Source organism: Hyalella azteca, unplaced genomic scaffold (assembly GCF_000764305.2).
Source record: "Hyalella azteca isolate HAZT.00-mixed unplaced genomic scaffold, Hazt_2.0.2 contig8347, whole genome shotgun sequence".
Lineage (NCBI taxonomy): Eukaryota > Metazoa > Arthropoda > Malacostraca > Amphipoda > Hyalellidae > Hyalella > Hyalella azteca.
This window is the reverse complement of record NW_025938444.1, coordinates 51,596-73,758: the sequence shown is the minus strand read 5'-3', so window position 1 is coordinate 73,758 and position 22,163 is coordinate 51,596. Positions and strand designations below refer to the sequence as shown.

At 40.3% G+C, this 22,163-nt stretch overlaps 3 protein-coding genes across 3 annotated transcripts; all 3 read left to right on the top strand.

Annotated features, from left to right (window-relative positions):
* The first annotated feature begins 316 nt into the window (after positions 1-316).
* LOC108677616 lies at positions 317-2,200 on the top strand. Its single transcript, XM_018165868.2, has 3 exons — positions 317-1,006; positions 1,297-1,455; positions 2,051-2,200. The coding sequence occupies exons 1-3, from the start codon at positions 881-883 to the stop codon at positions 2,198-2,200; spliced, it is 435 nt and encodes a 144-aa protein (XP_018021357.2). The 5' UTR covers positions 317-880.
* Positions 2,201-2,621: 421 nt separating this feature from the next.
* On the top strand, positions 2,622-8,697 carry LOC125178257 (regulator of microtubule dynamics protein 1-like). Its single transcript, XM_047881592.1, has 3 exons — positions 2,622-2,699; positions 5,424-5,561; positions 7,263-8,697. The coding sequence occupies exons 1-3, from the start codon at positions 2,695-2,697 to the stop codon at positions 7,426-7,428; spliced, it is 309 nt and encodes a 102-aa protein (XP_047737548.1). The 5' UTR covers positions 2,622-2,694; the 3' UTR covers positions 7,429-8,697.
* A 70-nt stretch (positions 8,698-8,767) lies between these two features.
* Positions 8,768-17,595, top strand: LOC108677620 (putative phospholipase B-like 2). The gene is made up of 8 exons (XM_018165871.2): positions 8,768-10,230; positions 11,237-11,350; positions 11,932-12,067; positions 12,495-12,583; positions 13,282-13,437; positions 13,645-13,876; positions 14,987-15,138; positions 15,633-17,595. The coding sequence occupies exons 1-8, from the start codon at positions 10,046-10,048 to the stop codon at positions 16,222-16,224; spliced, it is 1,656 nt and encodes a 551-aa protein (XP_018021360.1). The 5' UTR covers positions 8,768-10,045; the 3' UTR covers positions 16,225-17,595.
* Positions 17,596-22,163: the final 4,568 nt, after the last annotated feature.

Sequence of the window (22,163 nt, the reverse complement as noted above, 5' to 3'; positions counted from 1 at the left end):
CTAATTACGTGTCTCGACTTGTCCGTTTCTCACCAATTAAATCACCCAACGCGTCACTCCATGATTATATTACTATGTTTTTTGTAGCGTCATACGCCTGATGCATGCAGTGGCTCGTAAGGATTGCGTCCCCTGGACTCCTACGCCTCCTTCCAACAAAATTATATTTCAATACATTGAGTCGTCTCGCTCCCGGATTATCCAAAAACGCTCTATCTCCTTATGAACCGCGTAATATAATTTTTCGTAATCTATTGTTTAGTCGTCACCAAAAACCACTGAAGTCGATCATATGCCGCAGGAGCAACGGCTCGTGACGCTGTTGCTGGGGACCTGGACGCCCCCCCGGCCCTGTGTAATCCAAAGTTCCTCTATAGTCCGAGGTTGCTGAATGGTCTCAAGTGCGATGAATGTTGTTGCGAACATCATTAATGTTGTTGCGAACATCATTGATGTTGTTGCGAACATCATTAATGTTGTTGCGAACATCATTCATTAGTGAGCGCTTTTATTTATTGCCTGGTTTATTGTTAAAATCCAGGATTGAAATCTTGTCTCGCAGCATGATTGGATTTTTATATCCAATTTTCGAGTAATGGTAACTTAACTCACTGTTAAGCAAAAATCAAATGGCTTTACATTCAAAGTTTAGTTGGGAGTAAAAGTTTCAAAATAAGCGCATAAATTTTTTGTGCATATATTTCAAGTTTATTTGGAGGAAAATTATGAAAATGAACACATGACATTTTTCGGTAAATCGTTGATAAGTCTGAATAAGTGCATTTGATAACGAATCAATGAACGCGGTATTGCGGTTGGTTCAGATCGATATCGCCTCAGATACCCGTCCTCGTCGCATATCTTGCCAGAACTGTAAGCGATGTTGCGATCAGTGAGCGCAGCAGCGCGGTACACTTGCAAACATAACGCGCGTCTTCGTAGGCCGGCGTACCGCGCACACTCCCACACGACTGTCGCGCGTCCTGCAAGCGTCGCTCTCAAGTGGGCAAGTATATCTACCCTGTAGTTACGAGGTTATTGTTCCTATGGAAAAATTAAATTCAAGGCGAATGTTTTTTTTAATGAGTTAAAATTGTTGATTCCGTGTCATTTTCTCGATGTTTTCATTTATATTATTATTATAGCATACACTTGCACTGGATAATTCACCTCTAAATTCTACGAAAATATTTCCCACATTTCTTAGCAATTATACATATAATAGGAAGTTATTTCTACGTGTATTATTATATTAAGTTAGCATAATTAGAACAAATGAACAAATTTACCTCGAAGATCGCTCGAGGAGGATCCGTGGTGGCAGGATCGCTGATCATGGCGGGGTCTGCTGTGGTCTTCGCGAGCGGCAGCAGAGCTGAGGTCATCCAAGACGCTGATCGTTTCTACGACCGCGGCGACTTTACCGCCATCCACGACCTGCTCGAGCCGCTCAAGGTAATAGATTTAGTGTTTTGATCATCCGGTGATTTGTGACCGTTCATTATCCCTTCGCTCAGTTTCGGTGAATTCCTGACTTTGAAATTTTATACTTACCGAATTTTCTTCCATTATTCTGTCGTATGTAGTTTTTCTTCAGTCATTGCGTCAGTTGAATTGTGATTACGATGAGCCTTTCTCGCTTCCCCAGCCGACTTAGAATTCCTAATACCCTATATATACGGACCTAGCAGAAGTCTATTAGCGTTTTCAAACTAACGTCAGTTTTGATAGATCTGGTCAATGGACCATTTTTTAGATCTCATTTGAACAAGTCACTAAAATCACATGAATCGGCGACAGTCAACATCATGCCTATTCATCAGTACCGACAATACTATGTTATGTTATGAACGACCTGGTAAGTTAGAGGCACCAACGAAGTTAAGTTCACCCTCTTCTAGAAAGATTATGTCAATTAACATAATTTAACCAGCGTAATCGAACAACTGAAATGCATTCTGCAGTCACATGCATCATCGGCAAGGCATTAGCGTCAATAATTAGCTTAATATTCGTACGCAAACGTTACACAATGTTGATGCCACGGCAGGCGGGCGGGGACGACGAGGTGCTGTGGAGGCTGGCGCGGGCGCTCTACGAGCTGGCGAAGGCGTCGCCTGATGCCCAGCGCGCCGGTGCCCTGTTGCGGGAGTGTGTGCAGGTTAGGGAGATGAAGCGTGTGTGCAGGTTAGGGAGATGAAGCGTGTGTGCAGGTGAAGGAATATAGGCGCAGTTGTGCTTGCAAGTTATAATTTTTATTGTTCAGTGCTCCTATATGATGAAACAATTAAGGTAGTGTATATATATTTTGGTCATGGGTGTGGTTTTCCATAGTTAACTTAGTCTTGTCGGGATTGTTTAGTAATTTTCCTATGTGAACATTTACCAACTATAAATTTGAAGAATTATTGAACGCATTGGGTTTGTCAGCACTCGATTCTCGCGCATTTCTTACGGTGAAGCTTGCCAGTGAAGAGACTAGGAAAGTTGTGGCCCAATGCTTTCTAGGACTTAGCAAGAATCGTGATCTAAACTTCAGTGTCAGGCATGGAGCACTTGAATCAGAGCGCTGGATTTCTTATCAATTTACGGTATATACCAAGATGCGGTGTACTAGTAAAATAATCAATAATTTTTTTACAGAAAGCGTGCGAGTTGAACCCAAAAGATGGGACATCTTGGTACCTCTTGGGCATGTGGTAAGTGTTATTTTATACAGTATATTCATTATCTCAATTGTGAACGACAAGAAACTATCGTTCCCAAATTAACTGGTATTTATTTACTAGTAGGATTTGATTTGCATAGATTTTCTTGGATTACTTCCAGTTATAAAATTTTCCGGATAGCACGCATTGAGTAGCCACATCTGATACATTGCGTTAGGAACTTTAGCTGCGCGATCAGCTGCGGCTAGTCGTGGAGGTCGCGGCAAAAGCCATAGTTAGATGATTGCCCGCTGTTAACATGAACAGTCTGGTACCCAGGGCTGTCAGTTTTAGGGTGCAACATGGTAATTTTGTTATAGCCTAGTCTACCAGTAGCTACCGTGACTGTATTCTAACCTTATCTACCGTGTTCCGTACTTTGTGTATTACAAAGTGCCTTGTCTTGCGTGTCAAATGTTCAACTTGAGTATAAAATTTTATTGCAGAAGCAAAATAATTTACTTCATCTAGTGCAAATGCGACTATAAATAGAGGGTCAAGAATATTCTATTCCAGTTTGATCTTTTCTGATTTTCATCCATCACCTTAGTGATCAGAAAGAAATGTTCTTTGCTTTCTATATTATAACGTTAATTATAAATCGTTACTTCGGTCCTATTCCGTGAGAAGTGTCAGGTTGTGGAAAGGCTCCAGCTGTTGTGTGTCTGTTAACAGTTGGAGGTTAGAGAAGCGCGGTAAGGATTAGCAGACATAGGTAGGTACTTATTGACAGCCTAGAAGGCGATTACAGACACGTCAATGTCACCCGTTCTTGCTTGAGCGAGCGGAGGAAGATCTACAGTTAATAAGAACTCCTAGTGCAGTACTATCACCGTTTCGCTACGAGGAACGCGGAGGAGAATCTGAGAGCAGGAAATATTGTATCTTGGCTGGTCTTCCACGCGGGTAGTCTTGTGGCCCCTCGATAACTAGTATGCGCAAACTTAGACTCTTCTCTAGGTTGATCGTTGAATCTGTTAGTCCTGTATTTTATCGGACGTCGCTAATCTCGTCGCGAGATTTTTCGGATCTTAGTCGTGATCGTTGAATCTTTCTCGATGTTTGACGGATTTAATTCGTGGTCGATGAATAATTGTCGATCTTGGACGGATTTAACTCGTGTTTGCACGAGTCCGGTTCTGTTGTCTCTAATTTTAGCCTTCGAGATTTTGTTAGTTGGTTAAAGGCAAGGGACATTCTTTGTCCCTTGCTTCCTCGCCCTCCGTCGTTGGTACGCGTAATTCTTCCTTACTGGTACGAGTTAATGTTCGCGTATCATCATCATTGGGCTTTTCAGACTTTGCCACACTAATGGCATGACTTGCTTTTGGCTGACTCCGACCTGAGGACATAACTGCTTTAATGCCGGCAACCCGGAAGCGGAGCGGAGCGTTGTTCTTTGAATTTACCCTAAACTATAGTCTACCACATGATGTTTTCATCTTGCTATTCTCCTAAATATCACCGAAAAAGGAGTCATAATTTATACGCTTCAACCAACGGAGACTGCCCAGGACGTCTGGCACACCTATACCTGGTTTAGAATAGCACAGATCCCTGAGTTTCATTAACGTTCTGATGCTTGAGCTGGAAATGCTCGATCTTGTTCTATCACCTAGATCAGTGATAGTTAACCATGTGCGGGTTTACGTTCAATTCTGTTTGAAACGTAGTAGCAGCTCAGGCTCGGTAACGCAACAAAGCACTATTATCAACAGCATTCACAATTTTATCAATTACAGTTTGTGATATAAATCGTATCATTATCCATCATATCTCTGTTCTCATCAATCGTATCATTGATCTCGTCAATCGATACCATTTGCATTATCCATCTTTATCAGTCCTTATATAACGTCGTCCGCAACTTTGTCGACTATTAATCGACGAAATTGTCTAGCTCAGATATTAAGTTCTACCTGAGGATCGAGTTACGTGACTAAGGTCGTGAAGGATAAGTAAGACACAGGTGTCTAGATAACTTATCTTATGTACGGGGTGGTTATACATTACGATACAGAGGTGTAAGCTACGGCGGCGACCGTAAGGTCGGAGACCTCAACCGACACGTTACATCGCGGAGTGCTTATAACTACTGCAGAGGGCCTTACCGGTACTTAATTAAGGTTGCTAGCCCTTGTACGGTATAACATTCGCTTCCGCCCACAACTAAGGTCTTGATCGCTTGATTATCACGTGTCTTCCAGATGATGACTCATGTCATCAATCTCTTCAGGTCAAGTGAATATTACGTCCAATTGCATACAATTATAATGATTATATTGAGAAGCCAGGTTTACACCGGACAAAATCGCTAACATTTATTGTATTAATCGTGCACTCTAGTGCACATTATCAGCTTTGAGTAGCGACCGTATACGATACCTTATCCCTGGAACTATCAAGAAACGCTTATCAAAACAGTTTATTCTGATCAGTCATTTGTTATTTAGCGCCAAGCTCAGTTGCTCTTTATTGCCAAGTAGTTAGCTAGTGATTTTGAATGCGGTTATAATCATGATTCAGTCATCACTATCGAGATTCCTCCATTGTGACTCGAAATTCAGCCGATCGTGGAGATCATCACAAGCACTTTGCTCTAATTTTTCATCAACATCACTGCACGACTCAGACTTTTAAATTATCCACGTAAATCCATGCTTAATGTATGTAAGGTTAGTAAATGGAGCAATAAATAATTGCTCTACATTATAGGCACTATAACATCGCAGCCATCCCTTGGTACCAACGTAAGGTTGCGGCGGTGTTGTTCGCGACGCCCCCCACGTCCACTTACCAGGAGGCTCTTGACGTCTTCTTGCACGCAGAGGAAGTAGCGCCTTCCTTCTACAGGTGGGAGTCGTTTGCGAGAGGTTATATCAGATCAAGCATCAAACGTTAATTAAACATCGTTTCAACGAAATTAACTCGTGCCCAACGTTGTTTCAACTTAATTTACCTAGTATGTATTGGCGTTGGTCAAACAGGTCACGCCTACCTAGTATTTAGTATTAGGTTGATTAGTGGCGAAACTGAGCGAGCAGCTCTCACTTCTCGATGTGATCGAACCCTCTTCAATATGAGTTAGTGGTTCAGGTGTGAAGGGACCTGAATCATGTTAACTTAACAGGAGTGTCAAAAATGCGTTTCTTTGGAGAAGCCATCCACTACACTTCAAACAATGGTAGAACTTGCTCTGGCGGTTGTACTTGCTGCAATCAATCGCTAGTTTGTTCAATCAATCGCTACTGATGTAATCAATCGATAGCTTTAGGCTAACACTTTTTAAACATATGTTTACGAGAAGATGGTACGAATTATCATGTTTACTGTCAACTTAGCATCGCTGTAAAAAGAGTTTATATATCAGAGCAGAAGATATTTCAACACTACAAGCATGCCCTTTTTCTTAGTTTGTACTTTTTCAACGAGTTTGTTTTCATTTCTTGAAGAAGGAACTTTGTCCGGTTGAAAAATAATTTAGTTGGAACTTTATGTCAACCAACTTTAAATCCTCTTAAAACTCTAATCTTCTTCTTTTACGACATTGAGTTTGTATTTCTCGACAAACGATTTCGTGGGCCCCAGCATTATTCGAACAGAAACCTCTTCCCGAGTTACACATTGTGGACTCGCGCGTGTAAACGCGCCACAATAGGCCTACTAGCTGATAGCAGTGTAATTCCCCACTGGCGTTGCGGCCAGGGAAATTACGCATAATAATTTGCATGAACACTGTTCAGATTTTCAGCTTTTGCAGATTAATGTTTTAGTTATTTCAATAGGTATCGTCTCTGTACGGAATATCGCGTGCCAGTAACATGCGCAGAGGTTGTATTCATTAAAATTTGCTTCATAGAGACATTGAGTACTTTGAGCTTCGATTCTGAGACGATATCAATTAGAGTTAAAATAATAAGCCTAAACAACGTCTCGAAAATTTACGCGGTAGCTGCTTATCTCTTCCTTCAGATAGTGTGTGTCTAAACGGCCAACGTTGATACGAGTTTCTCATTGTTTAGACTTCTGTTCTAGGCGCAGGTTGCAATCCATTGGAACCTTAGTCTGAGGCCAGCTTCGTTCGCTCCAGAAAAGGAGATTTTTATCCATTCGAATTAATTTCAAGATGGCGTTCTTTAATGTTTTCATAAAATTTATACTCGCTCTGTGATGGATTGAAACGAATTTCTTGTTGTTATAATTTCTTCTTTCATATTACAATCTTGAAATTATCCTCTTTGATATTCAGTTAATCCTTCATAAGGAATTTATTATTAAATTAAAAAAGGGTGATTTATGAATTGGTGAATAATATCCACACTGATTCTTTAAATGGTCGCCTATTGCTCGGTCGATTCGAATGTTCGATCAAAGCTCCTTGAATATTAGTAATTCTACAACCTTTAAAGGTTCAGCCACTTGTTAATTGCGATATCTAAATATATTAAAATGGACATCTGATTTGCAGCTTCATTCTGATTCATAAATGATCATTTATCAAGTTGTCGATTTGTCAAGTCAACTAATTTTGTTTTGGTAAATGTACGTGTGCAGTCAGAACTTGTTGATGATCGGCAAGTGCTACGCGCAGCTACAGGACAGACAGCAGGCCGCCCTCTACCTGCAGCGCGCCCTAGACCTCGTCAAGGCGCTGCCTCAGCCTTCGCGCGACGACCAGAATGCTGCTAAAGAGGCCGAGCAGCTACTCAAGTCTCTTTAACTTGACGCCAACTCATGAAATTTACTACGTTTATTACGCTTAATGCACTCGTAAATAAATTTTTCATCTTCCTTATGATTGGTGTTTAGCGCATTATTAAAAAAATATTTCTTTGGAATGTACGAAAATAGTAATCAAATGTATGAATTTAGTTTCTGGTGCCTTAACTATGTTTTTAACCTGTTAACATAAAGTCTAAGTATCGTGGCATTTCGAAGTCTTATCTATGACGGAATCATGCCAGTTTGCCTCAATATCCTGGATGCCGAAAATGAAGCAAAAAATATTGCCTATGAAAACTTGAAATTGTTCCTCATTTGCTGCCTTTTCGGTTGAGGGCCAAGCAGGGGCGGTCGGACGGCTCTGCTAGACCTGTGCTGTCGACCATCTTACGGCTTGTCGAACACCAAGACCCAAAGTTGGACAGGGGCTTAATCGCATTTTTTTCTGGAACAGGTTGTGGTTAATTGGCTCGAAATGATGGTTAACATTGTATTTGCACAGTTTGTTGAGGGTCATGTGTCATGAAAACGGCTGTCGAAAGTTGGAGACGGATGTCGAAAGATCGTTTGAGTTTGAAATTTGTACCTACGTACGTGAAATTTGAAATGTACGTCAACTAGCGTAGCTGAAGTACATGCGATTGAAAGGTTTTTGGCTTTTCCTGAGTATTTAGATAAGCATCGCCCCATTTGTGCCTTATTCCGATTGTTCGTGGCTGTAGGTTGAATCTAGGGCTCAAGGCACTAAATATTGTTAGTGTATTTTATTGAGATTTAGACTCTGTAGCTGATATATGTAGAAGATAAGCTGTCTCAAATAACTGTCGTGGAATATTCTTGTATTTTTAACTATTTATATCCCGCCGTGGTTTCCATGTTGTGTGTTTCTGTGGTTATGGTGGATTGAGTCCTTATGTATGGAGGTTGTAGTTTTGAATACATCCTACAGGCACCGTTCGTAACTCCTGGCGTTGTATCTTATGTTTGCTTATTTATTATTTGATTTTCGTAATGAATTAACTTTGTGAGGGCCAGTGATTGTCTTTAATTACCTTGTTATTCACCACTTTATTTTAAGGCCAATTATCACACGCACTGATACAGCGCCTAATTGCATTCCTTATTGATGTCTTCGCCGGAGCTGCTTGATAATTCAACAGTAACTTGTTACCCATGCGGAATCGTTACCTATACCTAATTGCCGCCAATTGATGGAAAGAGATGCAGCAGAATAACCATAGAAAGTTTCCTTTATTTTGTGATTGAATTTTATATTCACTAATTATCCCGTTAATGTTTGTATTCTTCTCTTTTGGTGCGATGGTGATTCATTTTTATTTTCATATAAAATAACATAAATTTATTTTGATTGCTTTATATTTCGAATTTTCGATCTCCTATGTTGCCATCCAATCTACTTGGGACCAATTTTTGGATACGTAGTCCAATTCTAACACGTCATTGCCATTGTTGCTGGGATTTGACAATGCTTCGTTAGTGCTGAATAGGACGTTCGAGAATTCCTATTTATTTATATGTAAATGACCGATAAGTTTATTCTGATTGCTTAACATTTCAATTATTTTGACCTATGTTTATATAACTACCAAGGTAGAATAGAAGGGCGTTCATTTGTTGGGATCCTGTTTTACTTTCATCTCTATTGTGTTCGTCACATTTGAAGTATTTAATAAAAATGTAGCGTTGAATGTCACGGATTAAACAGGCTCCATTAATATATCTCGGTACTTCATAAAACAATTGGTCTACTATTTCTCCAAAAGTTTGCATTCGTTTAAAGGACATTGCAACACATTACCGTATATATTTATCATTTATAACATGTATTAGATATAATCATTTGAATAATGAATGTTGTGTTTAATATCACGCCGATTGAGTGAAGAGAACTCAGCCAGATTTACAAGTGTTGCCTTGCATGCCCCTGGGAGACGGCCCTCCCCCGCCCCTCCCTCCGCTGATGGCCGCGTTGCTGCAGGAAAAGTTCATAACTCTTCTCAAATATCACTGCTATCGCGACCATTATCACTTACATCATTCGTTGGATTTAATAGTGATTTAAGAATTTTTTTCTTTCCTTCCGCCAAATGCAATTGAGGAAACATATTTCCGGCAAATATCAATAAGAAGTAGCCAGCCTTGCGTCATGAGCTCATTGCCAGCGCTTGGTCAAGGGAGGGAAGGACGCCGAGGGACGTCTAAGGGACGACCGTGCGACCCCTGGGCTTCCCGAGCACAAGTCCAGCGATAAGAATTAATTACTCAGAGCAGTATTATGTTTCTTCTTTATTCCTGGCGAGGTCGTTTATATGAGCAGCTCTACTCGACCTTAGTCTGATATTTATGAAGGCGTTTGGTTGTAATTGTTCATTATTCTGACCTGCATGTGGAAGGCATGTCCCTTCGAAGAAACTGCCTCGGAACATTTCTCCTTCCGTATTAATTTCGTGTCACGTCAAGAATTGTATCATTTCGTTGATGTCGCTTTCGTATGTTGACCTCTTCGCTGCACCAATGATTTTTCTTCCATTTACCCTGCCACACTTTTGTTTAGATATCATTATTCCCCGCGTATAATAACTTAGAAATATACGATGAAGACGTTAGCGGTAGCGTTACTCGCGTGCCTCGTGACGCCGGCGCTATGCCGCGTGATGAGCGTGACGCTGCAGGATGACCCGCTGGAAGGCAACACCGAGGTTACTTTGCAGCTACACGACGGACTTGCAGACAACTGGATCGCCAGAACTAATTACTCCGATGAAACTTTCACTAACGGGTGAGTGAACGTGACGTAGTCTTGATTCATCGCGGTGGCTGTTGAAATGGCTGACTTTCACTAACGGGTGAGTGAACGTGACGTAGTCTTGACTCATCGCAGTGGCTGTTGAAATGGCTGACTTTCTCTAACGGGTGAGTGAACGTGACGTAGTCTTGACTCATCGCAGTGGCTGTTGAAATGGCTGACTTTCACTAACGGGTGAGTGAACGTGGCGTAGTCTTGACTCATCGCAGTGGCTGTTGAAATTGTTGACGTCTAAACTAGATTATATATTATTTACTGTCGCTTTTTATCCACGATTCACACATTAATAATCTAAATCATTCAGGATAAATAATCATAAATTTTTTATTTATTCATATGAATTATTTTTAATAATTTGCAAGTATTTTCTATAGTGTTGTATTTTTCTTATTTTATTCACTATTTTGATAGTGGTCTTACATGTAATGGACAGAAAGTGGCGGTATTACTGTAAGAATTTTTGTATTTCCTTCATTATGTTTGATTTTTTCATTGCAAAGAGGGCACGTTTAGGTTGCATCTGCATATTGTGATATTTCTCAATCATCGCTGAGGATGAGGGCTGTTTTATAACTTTATTGAAGCTTGTTATATTCTTAACCCTCGATTACAACACTGGCAGTCAAAACGCAACTGAGACTTGTGTTGTCCTGTCAGCACCACGCACTATACAACACATGGGCAATAATAACCTAACATTGATTTGCGACATCATGTCTGCATGTCTCATGGTGCCACGAGGGGCGGTAGTACTGATACCGTCGACATTAAAAAATGGCCAAGTCCGCGAACAAAAAAGGCATAAAATAGAACTCAGTACTCACTGCAGTGAGTGACAGAGAGCGCTTTTTTTCGTCGACGAAAACTTGACGTCATGGACAGACGGACGGACAGACAGACTGACATGGCGAGCACAATAGTGCATTTTTTCCATAAATGAGAAAATGCGCAGAAAAGGCCTATAAGTCAATATATGCAGGTGGGCGTTCCTGGAGCTGGAGACGCGACCGGTGGCGAGTGACAGCGTGCAGGCCTACAGCGCCGGCTACCTGGAGGCCGCGGCCTCCCATGCCATCATCTACAACAGCTGGCGGTAACGCTTGCGTTGTCTGTATTAGGTTGTATAAGAGTATTTATAATATAGTCGCACAACTTCGGTTATGATGTTGGTTGCAGGAGATGTTGGTTCTACAAAACCTGGCTGTAATGCTTGCCTTGCCTACATGAGAGTATATATAATATAGTCACATAACTTTGGTTATGAGGTTGGTTGCAGATGTTGGTTCTACAGCAGCTGGTGGTAATGGTTGCTAAGCCTGGTCACCCAACTTCGGTTGTATTGTAGGTTGTATCTGTTTTAGAATGACTTACTGTGAATGAAGGTAAGACACGCAATGACTGTCTATACTTTCTATACTTTCCAAGCTTCAGGTCAGCCCTTACAGGGAGAAATGAGTCTTAAAATGATGGGCGATTTGAAAATGAAAAATTATATATGTACACCATAGATCATAATCGCTACTATAAACCCAAGTCGTATTTGCCCTTACAAATGACGGTCAATCGTAAATGTTCAACGATTAGAGTTAGACACGAGACACGAACTTAGTCACTTCACAGTAATGGAACTGCATTAAGAAGAATAATAGAACGTTTCCTCGGTTGGTTTACCAGGAACACGATGAAGGGCTACTGTGACTGGCAGGGCGAGGAATATTGCGTCAAACTCCGCGAGTTCGTCAAGATAAACTTCAAGTGGATGCTTTCGATGATAAAAAAGCACTCTGCCGATGATCCTCTCTGGTACCAGGTAATATTTGAGCTCGAGTTGACATTTTCTATTGTAATCGAATCGAAGTTTCTGAACTATTGTTCAGTATTTAAAGGTTCGAACGTGCATTACTGAACCAGAAACCAGTCTGTATATAAATCTTCCCTAATATCTTTATTACAACCAGGGCACAGTCAAGTTTCATTAATTAGAGTACTAAACGAACTGTGTGGTATTACCACCTACCGTTGATAATGTTATTGTATTGACTTGAAAAAAATGCTTACTTTCGAGTATTCGTGCAAGGTTCTTCCATCATCATTTTTATTTATAATGTCATGTTAATCAGTTTTTCTGATAACTGAGGAAATCTGGTAAATTTTTTGGGCGTTGGATGAACGAAATCACGTCATTCTAGACAAATTGATGCCGAATTATCGTAACAATTGCAAGAGTTTGTGTGCAGGCAGGCCTCGTGCTGCGGCAGCTGCAGGGCCTCATGGACGGCTACGCTAAGCACAACACCGAGGGCGACATTCCATCCGAGGACATCCTGTGAGTCATCCACCCGCGTGGCTGTTGGCATCCAATGTTGAAGTTTTGTTGGCGCATCCAACGAAATTCTAGACGTCTGTTTTGTAGCTTTTCAAGCGAAATTACTTTGGTAATACATGCGATGAAGCGATGGAAGATAACATGTTCTATAAGTCGTGTTGAGGCGTGCCTGACCCGAAAGCGCTTCTTAAATGTTGTTAAAAAAAACAGCAGGATCAGGTTACGAATGATGCTTAGGAACAACTGACCTAGGTTGAGTATTTCTTCAAGTGTTTCAAAACTGAAACCGTGTGAATAACCAGAGGTGCGTGAACTCGTTCTTGGGTGAACAAATTCAGGAAGAAGGATCGAGCAATGATATGGCGGTTTCATCGCCCGCTTGTGGTGTTATAATGCGTGTATTCAGCGAGCATCTTTATGTTTAAGATTATCGGAGATCTGTAGAATCTCAACTAGATTTGATTTCACTGAGAATATTAATTATATTTGATTTCACTGCAAATTTGATTTATCACTACGAATATCTTTCCGATGCAACGAGTCGAAATCATTCACTACTGAGCTGTTGAATGGAACTGGATTACCTACTGACGTGCATTATTTATTCATCAGTTATTCATTCTACTTAGTATTGGAAACTATTGGACTTCATAGCTCAATAATTATTGTACCTACAAATAATTGCTTTGAACCGGCAGTTGGATGAACATGAGCGGTGACCTGGAGGACCTGGAGAGCGCGCTGAAGCAGGACAACAGCAGCCGCGTGGTGCGGGGCGACGGCCACTGCTCGGCCCTCGTCAAGCTCCTGCCTGGCAACACCGACCTCTTCGCCTCGCACGTCACCTGGAACTCGTGAGGCTCGATTAAATTCAGTGTATTGTGGGACAAAATATATTTGCTTGCATTCAGTTGATGAGGGAAATATAGTCGTCCCCGTCATTGGGTTTAAAATTGTAATTAAATACTCGAAAAAAGAATCTGTCTCTGACTATATGCAAGAGCTACTGAATCCCTAATCTTAACTCGGTAAAATTCTACTTTCCATCGCATTCCTTGCAGATTGCAGTCGATGCTGCGCATGCAGAAAAGATACATCCTGCCATTCCAGCCTGAGAAGTTCAAGCAGGGCGTAGCACGCGTGCCCGGCCACACCGCGGCGTTCTCATCCTACCCCGGCATCCTGCACTCCGCCGACGACTTCTACCTCCTCTCCTCCGGTCTGCTCAGCATGGAGACCACCATCGGCAACAGCAACCCCGCCCTCTGGAGCAACATCCAGCCTCAGGGCGAGGTGACTAAAATCTGCGTAACATAGTAATGGTGTAGTATCCGAAGCTGCAGTGACCGTGTTATCGAGGCGCTTTCTACTAAATAAATATGATAGTTACGATACAATAAGTTACGATAACTCCTTTACGGTCACTAAGCAGCGGGTGTTCGCACCGTAATAAACCCGTTAGGTATGTATTTCTAATAGCAAAGCACTGAATTACCACCGCATATAGTGGGGGCTGATGAACGCTAGGGCAGTAGAGATACTCCTGGAATATAGCATGTCTAAATTGTTTGGCTGTAGCACCATTTTGACAGAAAGACTGTCAGGTATCAAGTAAGAAAAATTGATTGGGTAATTAATGCAATGCTATTCAGCTGATGATGATGAACGCCATCACTTGAAGATTTACTTCGAGCTACGGAGCGCGAGAAAATTCTGCTTCTCACAATGGTTTAGAGCTTTTAGTAAATTGTATTATTACCGCTATCGCTTTTGTGAGATGAAGACATTTAGTTTAGTCATCTGATAGTTACTTCCATTAAAAGTACATATATTGAATTTACAAATGCAGTCGTTTCAATATAGTCTTGTTATGGCCCTATCATTTTGATATGTCATTGGCTTGTAAGCTATCATTATAGTTGTATTGAAATAAAACTATAATCATATTAATAAAAATATGTTCATCAGTCTGTCATTCCACTTCTTTCCTGAAGTTAATTTACAAGAAGGATGTTAATTCTGATAATTGTTTTACATCGGTTTGCCTTCAGTATAAAAGATTCTTGTACTTTTCATAGAAATTCTTTTCCGTCTTAAATCTCAACGTTTTATTCCGGTTTTTATCGTGGTATTATAATAACAGCTTCCACCTTTATTATTGATAAATAAATAATTTGCCCATCGTGGTAATATATATATCATCGGCTTTTCATCTCAAATAATTGTTATGTATTTATATTATTACCCTGGGAATGTATCATCGGCTTACCGCCTTCAATATCCATGAATTATAATCGGTTTTCCGTACTCAAATCATTGAAATTATACCTGTGTTTACGATTAGTTTTATACCGTAAAATAAACTCCACGTGGTAGCAATATTCTCGTTATCTTTTACTGCAGATCCAGGAATGGATCCGCGTGCTGGTGGCCAACAGGCTGGCGGTGGACGGCAAGAGCTGGACGAAGATCTTCCGTCGCCACAACAGCGGCACCTACAACAACCAGTGGATGGTGGTCGACTACAAGCGCTTCTTGCCAAACAAAGTCGTCAAGTTAGTCATGTTCTGACTCGTTATTAAGTGATGTCATTAAAGAGTTGCTTGAATGGTTATTTATTTAATCTCAGATGGTTATCATTTATCAATTGGTTATAATTTGTTGATGAATTACGTACAGGTTGTGAATGATTGACGATATGATGAAGTAATTATATACATGGCGTTTTGTTAAACTTAAGTTACTAATGATCGAGCTCCAATCAATCAAAATTGCTCGGTCAAATCGAGCTGGGCGTTATTCTTCGTTCATTTCTTTAGAAGCTCGAAATTTCAGCCATTTTTCAGTAGGACTTATGACTACCAGAACAAGTCCCGAGCTTCATACTTTCTTAATTAGCACTAAAACGCACTCGCAAATATTTGTCGCAGGACCAATCTTGTCCTCCAGGCGGTCTTGAAATTTCAGTTATCTCTATCATAGAACTGATCCCGTATCTGTACGACCAACAAGTTTAAACCTTATTTGGGACTGTATTTATTGTCCCCAGACCCGGCACATTGTGGGTTCTGGAACAGATCCCAGGTCTCATCGTCGCCCGAGACCAGTCCCAACATTTGCAAGAAACCAGCTACTGGGCGAGCTACAACGTCCCGTATTACACTTCGATTTTTAATGCCTCTGGCCAACCTGCCCTGGTTGAGCAGTACGGAGACTGGTTTTCTTACGACAAAACCCCGCGCGCCCTTATCTTCAAACGCGACCATGTTAAGGTCCGAGATCTGGGCAGCATGATAAGCCTCATGCGCTACAACGACTTCAAGAACGACCCTCTATCTAAGTGCGACTGCGATCCGCCCTATAGCGGCGAGAACGCAATCTCTGCTCGGAATGACCTCAACCCCTCGAATGGAACGTACCCCTTTGGTGCTCTTGGTCATCGGTCCCATGCTGGCACTGACATGAAGGTGACTTCGTCTGCGCTGTTTTCTGAGATGCAATATCTCGCCGTCAACGGACCGGCCCACGACAACCTGCCCGTGTTCCGCTGGAGTACCTCGGACTACGGCAACAACACGGCGCACTACGGCCACCCTGACGAGTGGGACTTCCCGGTGGTGCACGTGAGCTGGTCATGGTGAAGGGTCATGGTGAAGGGATGGTCATGGTGAAGGGATGGTCATGGTGAAGGGATGGTCATGGTGAAGGGATGGTCATGGTGAAGGGATGGTCATGGTGAAGTGGTGAACGCCGAGAGTTGGTCCCACGAAGAAGTTAGTCGAGATTAGTAAATTTATTTATTATCGGTTATGGATTGAGTCTTTTGTTTTGTAGTTCTCGTGTTGTACCTACATCGTTGGATTATCTAAGAAAGTCGTAATTTTCTCAAATACGGTACTCATGAAATCTTCTGTAATATTGGTGTGTGTGTAGCTGCAAGTTAGAGTTGAAGGTTAGGCCTGCTATGTATGTAGGATTGTAGGTCCACATCATTTTACCATTTAGAACTGTATGTTTTCACAGGGAATATCTTTAAGCCACTTTCATTCTATGTTATTCCCTTCTTCAACCAGCTCAGTGTTGCCCTATACATTGTCATCAAATTGTTCATGGTAATAAATTGCAATTAGATATTTTACGTCAATAACTATTCCGGTTATGTGGCTACGCTCATCACACGCATCTGTTTCAGCCCCGATTGCAAATTAAATTTATTCTGGAATATTTGTAATTCCTTAAATTCAGACCAAAATAATAACTCATAAATTTATTGTTTAACATTTCATTGTGTGCTCCGTCCGAGCAGGTTAATTTCCTTGCTTGCACTACTAAATTTGCCAATAAATTGGAACTCTTAATTGCGCGTTTTATTTAAATTTTAATTTGGCCGTGTAAAGTTAGTTGTAGATGCCTGAATTGGGAACATGTAAATTCGTTTTCATGTGATAATCTTGATGCCTTTCACACTGCAAACTCTAAGAACTAGATCTGACGGTGTTTAGCATAATTCCTTCTGACATGAGCATTGTATCTTAGTGTTGCATTTTGTTTAGAATTGTAAAATCCTATTTTTGAGTTTTTTTATATTGTATTTGGGAGCAAGCTTTCCTTGTAGTTTTGCGCGGGAAGATCAGGTCTGTTGTTCTACCTATTCTACTCTGTAAAGTTTACAGCCCAAGCTCATTTTAATGCGATTTCATGCTAAGCATTCTATGTCACAAAGCTTCTTTCATCTTGGATATGTTTGAAATCTTGTGAAAGTTGGCACTTCCATCATTAAGATGGTGTCATGAACAACTTAGCAGCTTGATGATAATCAGAGCAACTAACTCCTATTTGTTGCAAATCAGTACGTGTACTACGTTGTAGAGTATGTTATGTCTGTAAAATCTCTGCACGTAATGCGTGTTGCACAGTCCAATTTTGTTTAATATTAGACTAGATTCTTTAATTGTTTGAATGGAGCTATCAAATTTACTTGTGGAATTGAAATAAACTATTTCCTGAATGGCGGAACTTGCTTTATCTCCCCAAATTATATTAAGAAATTGGTTGTTATGCGTTAGTAAAGGATGCATATTAGTGGCCAGCATTGCCCAATACCACCATCATGTTTACACTCAGGATTGAGTAGCATACGATATGTTCATACATAGGCGCCGTAATTCAGCAGCCACTGCTCTAGTCAGTCAAGTCTTCATGGAAGTTATACTCAAGCATGCGCCTCCCTCCGCACTTAACCCGACTTCATTATTAGCGCGTTTTTTTTCATAAAAAAATGAATATAAAACCATTTTTAATTACCACATTTTCTTAACGGACAAGAAAGAAAAACATTAACTCTTACATAACATAACATAACATAACATTCTACATAACTTTAATGTTATGTAAGAGTTAATGTTTTTCTTTTTTGTCCGTTAAGAAAACGTGGTTTTTAAAAGTTTAATTATTTGTTTTATTTGTACGAGGTTCAGGCGAGGACGGTTCACCGTCATTGCTGTGTACTCCGCTGAGCGTTGACTGCAAATTAAGGGCTAAAGTGTTCATTTTAGACCAGCTGTTGCGTTCTCGTTACGGAAACCTTTCAGTACTGCAGGATTATTTTTATTTTGAATAGGCCCGATTTGCTGAAAATTATATATTTTTCAATTAATTCTATAGTGAGTTTAGCATTATGAAATTATTCTGTTCTATGTTGAATAATGGGAGAAATTTTCTTACTACATTATAGGGGTAAACGGGAATTATTTCCATTTCCTTCTTCACTGTTTTTCTACTTGGTTGTTGGTATGATGATCTTCGTTCATATGGTAAGTTTTATGACTTCCAATTCATGTGCTCACGTGCACAATTCAGAATAGCTGATCACAAACAACCCAATTTTTTTTAGATGAGTGAAATCAATTCGTACTAAGTGCGTTCATTAGCTTCTTTGTAGTTTGCGAGATTAATAAGGAGTGTTCACATCTGTGTAAGCATCTTTTGATCGTCAGACAAGCCATTTTTTTAAATGATGGCTACCTTTAATTTCAATTCGTAGTAAGCACTTTGAATTCAGAAAATGGGCCATATAATCAAATAACTGTCTTGATAATACTAATTACTTCGTTAAATCTGATATGGGTCGATTTATGTACAAAATCCATTGCTCTTTGTCTCAAAAATTTTCTCTTATCTATGGTATGAACTTTTTATTTAAGTTGTAAAATACCAGAAGGATCTAAATTATATTTTCTCGAATTTTCAAAAAAGACCGGGCTATGTTTATTTCATGCTTAAATTAGTTTATTTTGCATGCAAATTACTTGTGCAACGGTCATCAAATTGCAAAAGTGAAACTTATACATCTATGTCCCACATACAATGATTGCATGTATACATACAGTATGTTCTCCGCACTAGCAGTAGTTCCAAAACTTTTGTGATCAGTACTTCCTGGAGGTTTTGCAGTCAACGCCTATCACTACAACTACATATTAGCCGCATCACATATTAGAATATTTGATATTAGCTAATTTGCATTTAACTGATGCGCTCACAACTAGCGCATGAAGTAGGTGTACCGTTTGCAATTCACGTTGGGCTGCTGACAATTCAGGCTGGTGGCATGTGGCAACAGAGGCAAATCGTCCTTAAATAATTTTGTGTTAGACAGTGAACATTTTTTAATACTTAAAAAGAAAACAAACAACTAAAAATCCTTCATGAAGCAGAAAGTATTCATACATCACCTGTAAAACCCTCTCTTACCATAAGTGATGTGCGAATACCCTATTTCGAACCATTGTTCCACGTGGAAGTCAAGAACAGCTGTGTATCGAAAATGACGTATTATGTTATTGAGGTTACCCCAAATGTATTTAAAGCCTAAATCCCTGAAGATCACAGAAATGTTCCGTTTGAAATATAAAATAATCCTTCATTACAAATGTCTTCCTCATAAAAATTTATTGAAGTAAATTAAATGATCCAGTTAATTTTGAATGATATCCATGCTCAGCAAATGTTCGAATTAAAGTTTTCAAAATTCGTTTTGTATTATAAAGCTCCACTTTTAAATTACGAGGTCTGGGTTTCGATTATAGAAATGCTCTAACTTGCATCCTGCTGTATTTTTTTTAATGGCTCCTTCTGTCTCACATTGGGAGGAGTTCCAAGGAATTGTTTGCGTTTAATTTAAGAAACGATTACAGTGATCTATGAAACTAAGATTCATGCGGTCACATTTCAGCAGCAACTTGTGGCGAGCGATTGCTGGAGCCAGGACCGTCGACATAGAAATTACCAGCGGCTGACCGGTGGCTGGTTAGTGGGCACCTATAACCCGACGCTACAATTAAGCCAACGCAATGTGTAGTTGAGCTAAAGCGTTAATTCAACAGAAGGTCTAGCCATGGCGCAGCGGGATAAAACAGTGCGACGTATCTAACAGTCCTGACGACTTAATTGTTCTTCCTTCGCATTACTCTACGGACTCAGGACCATGTTCTGGAAGGCTCTTAAAAAGCTTCTGTGTTTCTCAGCTGAGTTTGCTATATTGCAGCTTGTCTCTGCGGGCTGCGAAAATCCTTTTGTGAAACTTGCGCTGCGCCGTATTAATACACGTGACATTGGCGAACATTATTGCCTTATTTTAAAAGGAACTCGGAGAATTTTTTTGCGAAGTAACTTAGTAGATCCAGAGCGTTGCGCCGGCACGTTAAAGGAGACCAGGTTAACATAATTAAACCGCCGCTTGGATCATCTTCGTGTGGAGGACAAAAGGTCCATTTTATCGTCATAGATCACAACCAAAAGCAGCGCGTTGGCATCACCGAGCAATCGCTCGTCAACCCCTTTTTGACATCTCTCTTCATAGGTGCGGGTTCCCTTCAACGAACGTGATCGTCAATAATTGGCGTCTGTTTGTAAAAGTCTAGGAATAATTATGGAATGTGTACCATCATCACTCCAGAAGTAGTTGTGTATACCCAATTAATATTACACAGATTATTCACCACCATCTGTTTGTATTGACCGGTATGGCAGAATTAAGCAACTACTTAGCTTATGGATTGCTTATCGTATTGAGGATAAACGCTGAATAATTTATTTAGCCAAATCAACTTGAAAACGTATTTGTTGATATAAAGAGAGTAATTTTTAACTCGTATGAAACACTCGCCCTAGTGAGAGCATTCGAATAACTTAACTTAGCTGCCGGGCGCCGAAAAGTCGAGACGATGGATAAACCATGGTAAATAGCACTTGTTTTCTAGAATGTTATCGAACCGTTCGTCAGCATCGTCAGAGGACACTTAATGTTAGGATCGTAGATAAACTTCAATTTAGGCATGTATGTACGAAGGTTTTACCAAGCTGATGTTGTACATGGATTGTTTCTAAAATTGACACCTGGAGTGTAAAATGAACCTTAATAAGGGATGATAAACCGAGTAGCAAAGATCTTTAGAAGCTGGAGTGTAGCAATGATTCTTGTACTACGATGTTCTGATAAAATGAGGTGGATCATTGGTTTTATCTTTCTGCTTAGTTTGTGCGATATCCATTAATGACTATCACAAATCTAAAATAGAAGAAAATTGCCTGGAAACAGCTAGACGTTGGTCCGCATTCGCATTAATACATCAATCCATGAAAAAATCTCAAGCCTTTTCTTCATTTAAATAATCTCACCTAAATCAATCATGTACAGTACTATCCCTTGACATGACCTGTGATGAATCCAGTCAGCCAACCTTCAAACCCCATGTCTTATTAGGATGGGGAACCCTGCACATTACGACCCTGCACTCGAACAGGTATCGGGCTTCCAGCCTAGAGGAAATCAATTTAACCAGCTCTCAGTCTTTTTACTGATGGAAAAAAGAATCACGAAAGTTTTTTATCCAATGCAGTGGGTAAAATGAACTTTGTAAAGGTCCAAGCTCCGGCTTCATCCTACAAAAAGCTAACTTCGTTCCCTGTCCGATTACAACTGTGAGATCAGTTTTCATATAAGAGCCGCCTCAGCATCTTTAGACTCAACGACTTAATGTACTCTGAAATTTTTTAATCAGCATAACAGGCTTAACTCGGTCCACTGCCTGCCCTTGGACGCGTGAGGACAAGTTTTTTGAAACTTTCCCTGCCATCGCCGGTCGTGAAGTGATACTGGGCACCTCTTTGTTACTTGCTGCGAGACGCGTCGACTTGACTTGACAGCGTTATTTTGGTAACGCGCTAAAGAAATTAGTTGTCACGAGTAACCTTATAATAAAGCGGTCAGATCAGAGAAGCATTTACGTAACGTAACATTCGTGTGCCAGTTTTTTTATATCAATGAATGAGAAGATTAAATATATGCGACGTCCAAACTTTTAGTCTAAAGATTATTTACATAAGATTCTTAGTTTCTTCAGACCTGCTCATTTCTGTTATGCCAAAAAACAAGTCGGTTTTTGTGCGAAAAAATTCCCGTCAGATGCCGCAATATTTCAGATTATTAAAAGTAAGAGATATTAGGTTGTCTTCTTTACGCGTTGAGGGCGAAAAGTTGCTTTGTTAGGTGTCACTTCAAAGTGTTATAATTATGTTC

Coding starts and splice junctions, on each gene's coding strand:
- LOC108677616 (XM_018165868.2), top strand. CDS start 881: ATGTTGCGATCAGTGAGCGCAGCAGCGCGGTACACTTGCAAACATAAC. Junction 1,007..1,296: donor CAAGCGTCGCTCTCAAGTGG/GCAAGTATATCT, acceptor TTTACCTCGAAG/ATCGCTCGAGGAGGATCCGT. Junction 1,456..2,050: donor ACCTGCTCGAGCCGCTCAAG/GTAATAGATTTA, acceptor ATGCCACGGCAG/GCGGGCGGGGACGACGAGGT.
- LOC125178257 (XM_047881592.1), top strand. Junction 5,562..7,262: donor GTAGCGCCTTCCTTCTACAG/GTGGGAGTCGTT, acceptor GTACGTGTGCAG/TCAGAACTTGTTGATGATCG.
- LOC108677620 (XM_018165871.2), top strand. CDS start 10,046: ATGAAGACGTTAGCGGTAGCGTTACTCGCGTGCCTCGTGACGCCGGCG. Junction 13,438..13,644: donor TCGCACGTCACCTGGAACTC/GTGAGGCTCGAT, acceptor CATTCCTTGCAG/ATTGCAGTCGATGCTGCGCA. Junction 15,139..15,632: donor TTGCCAAACAAAGTCGTCAA/GTTAGTCATGTT, acceptor TATTGTCCCCAG/ACCCGGCACATTGTGGGTTC.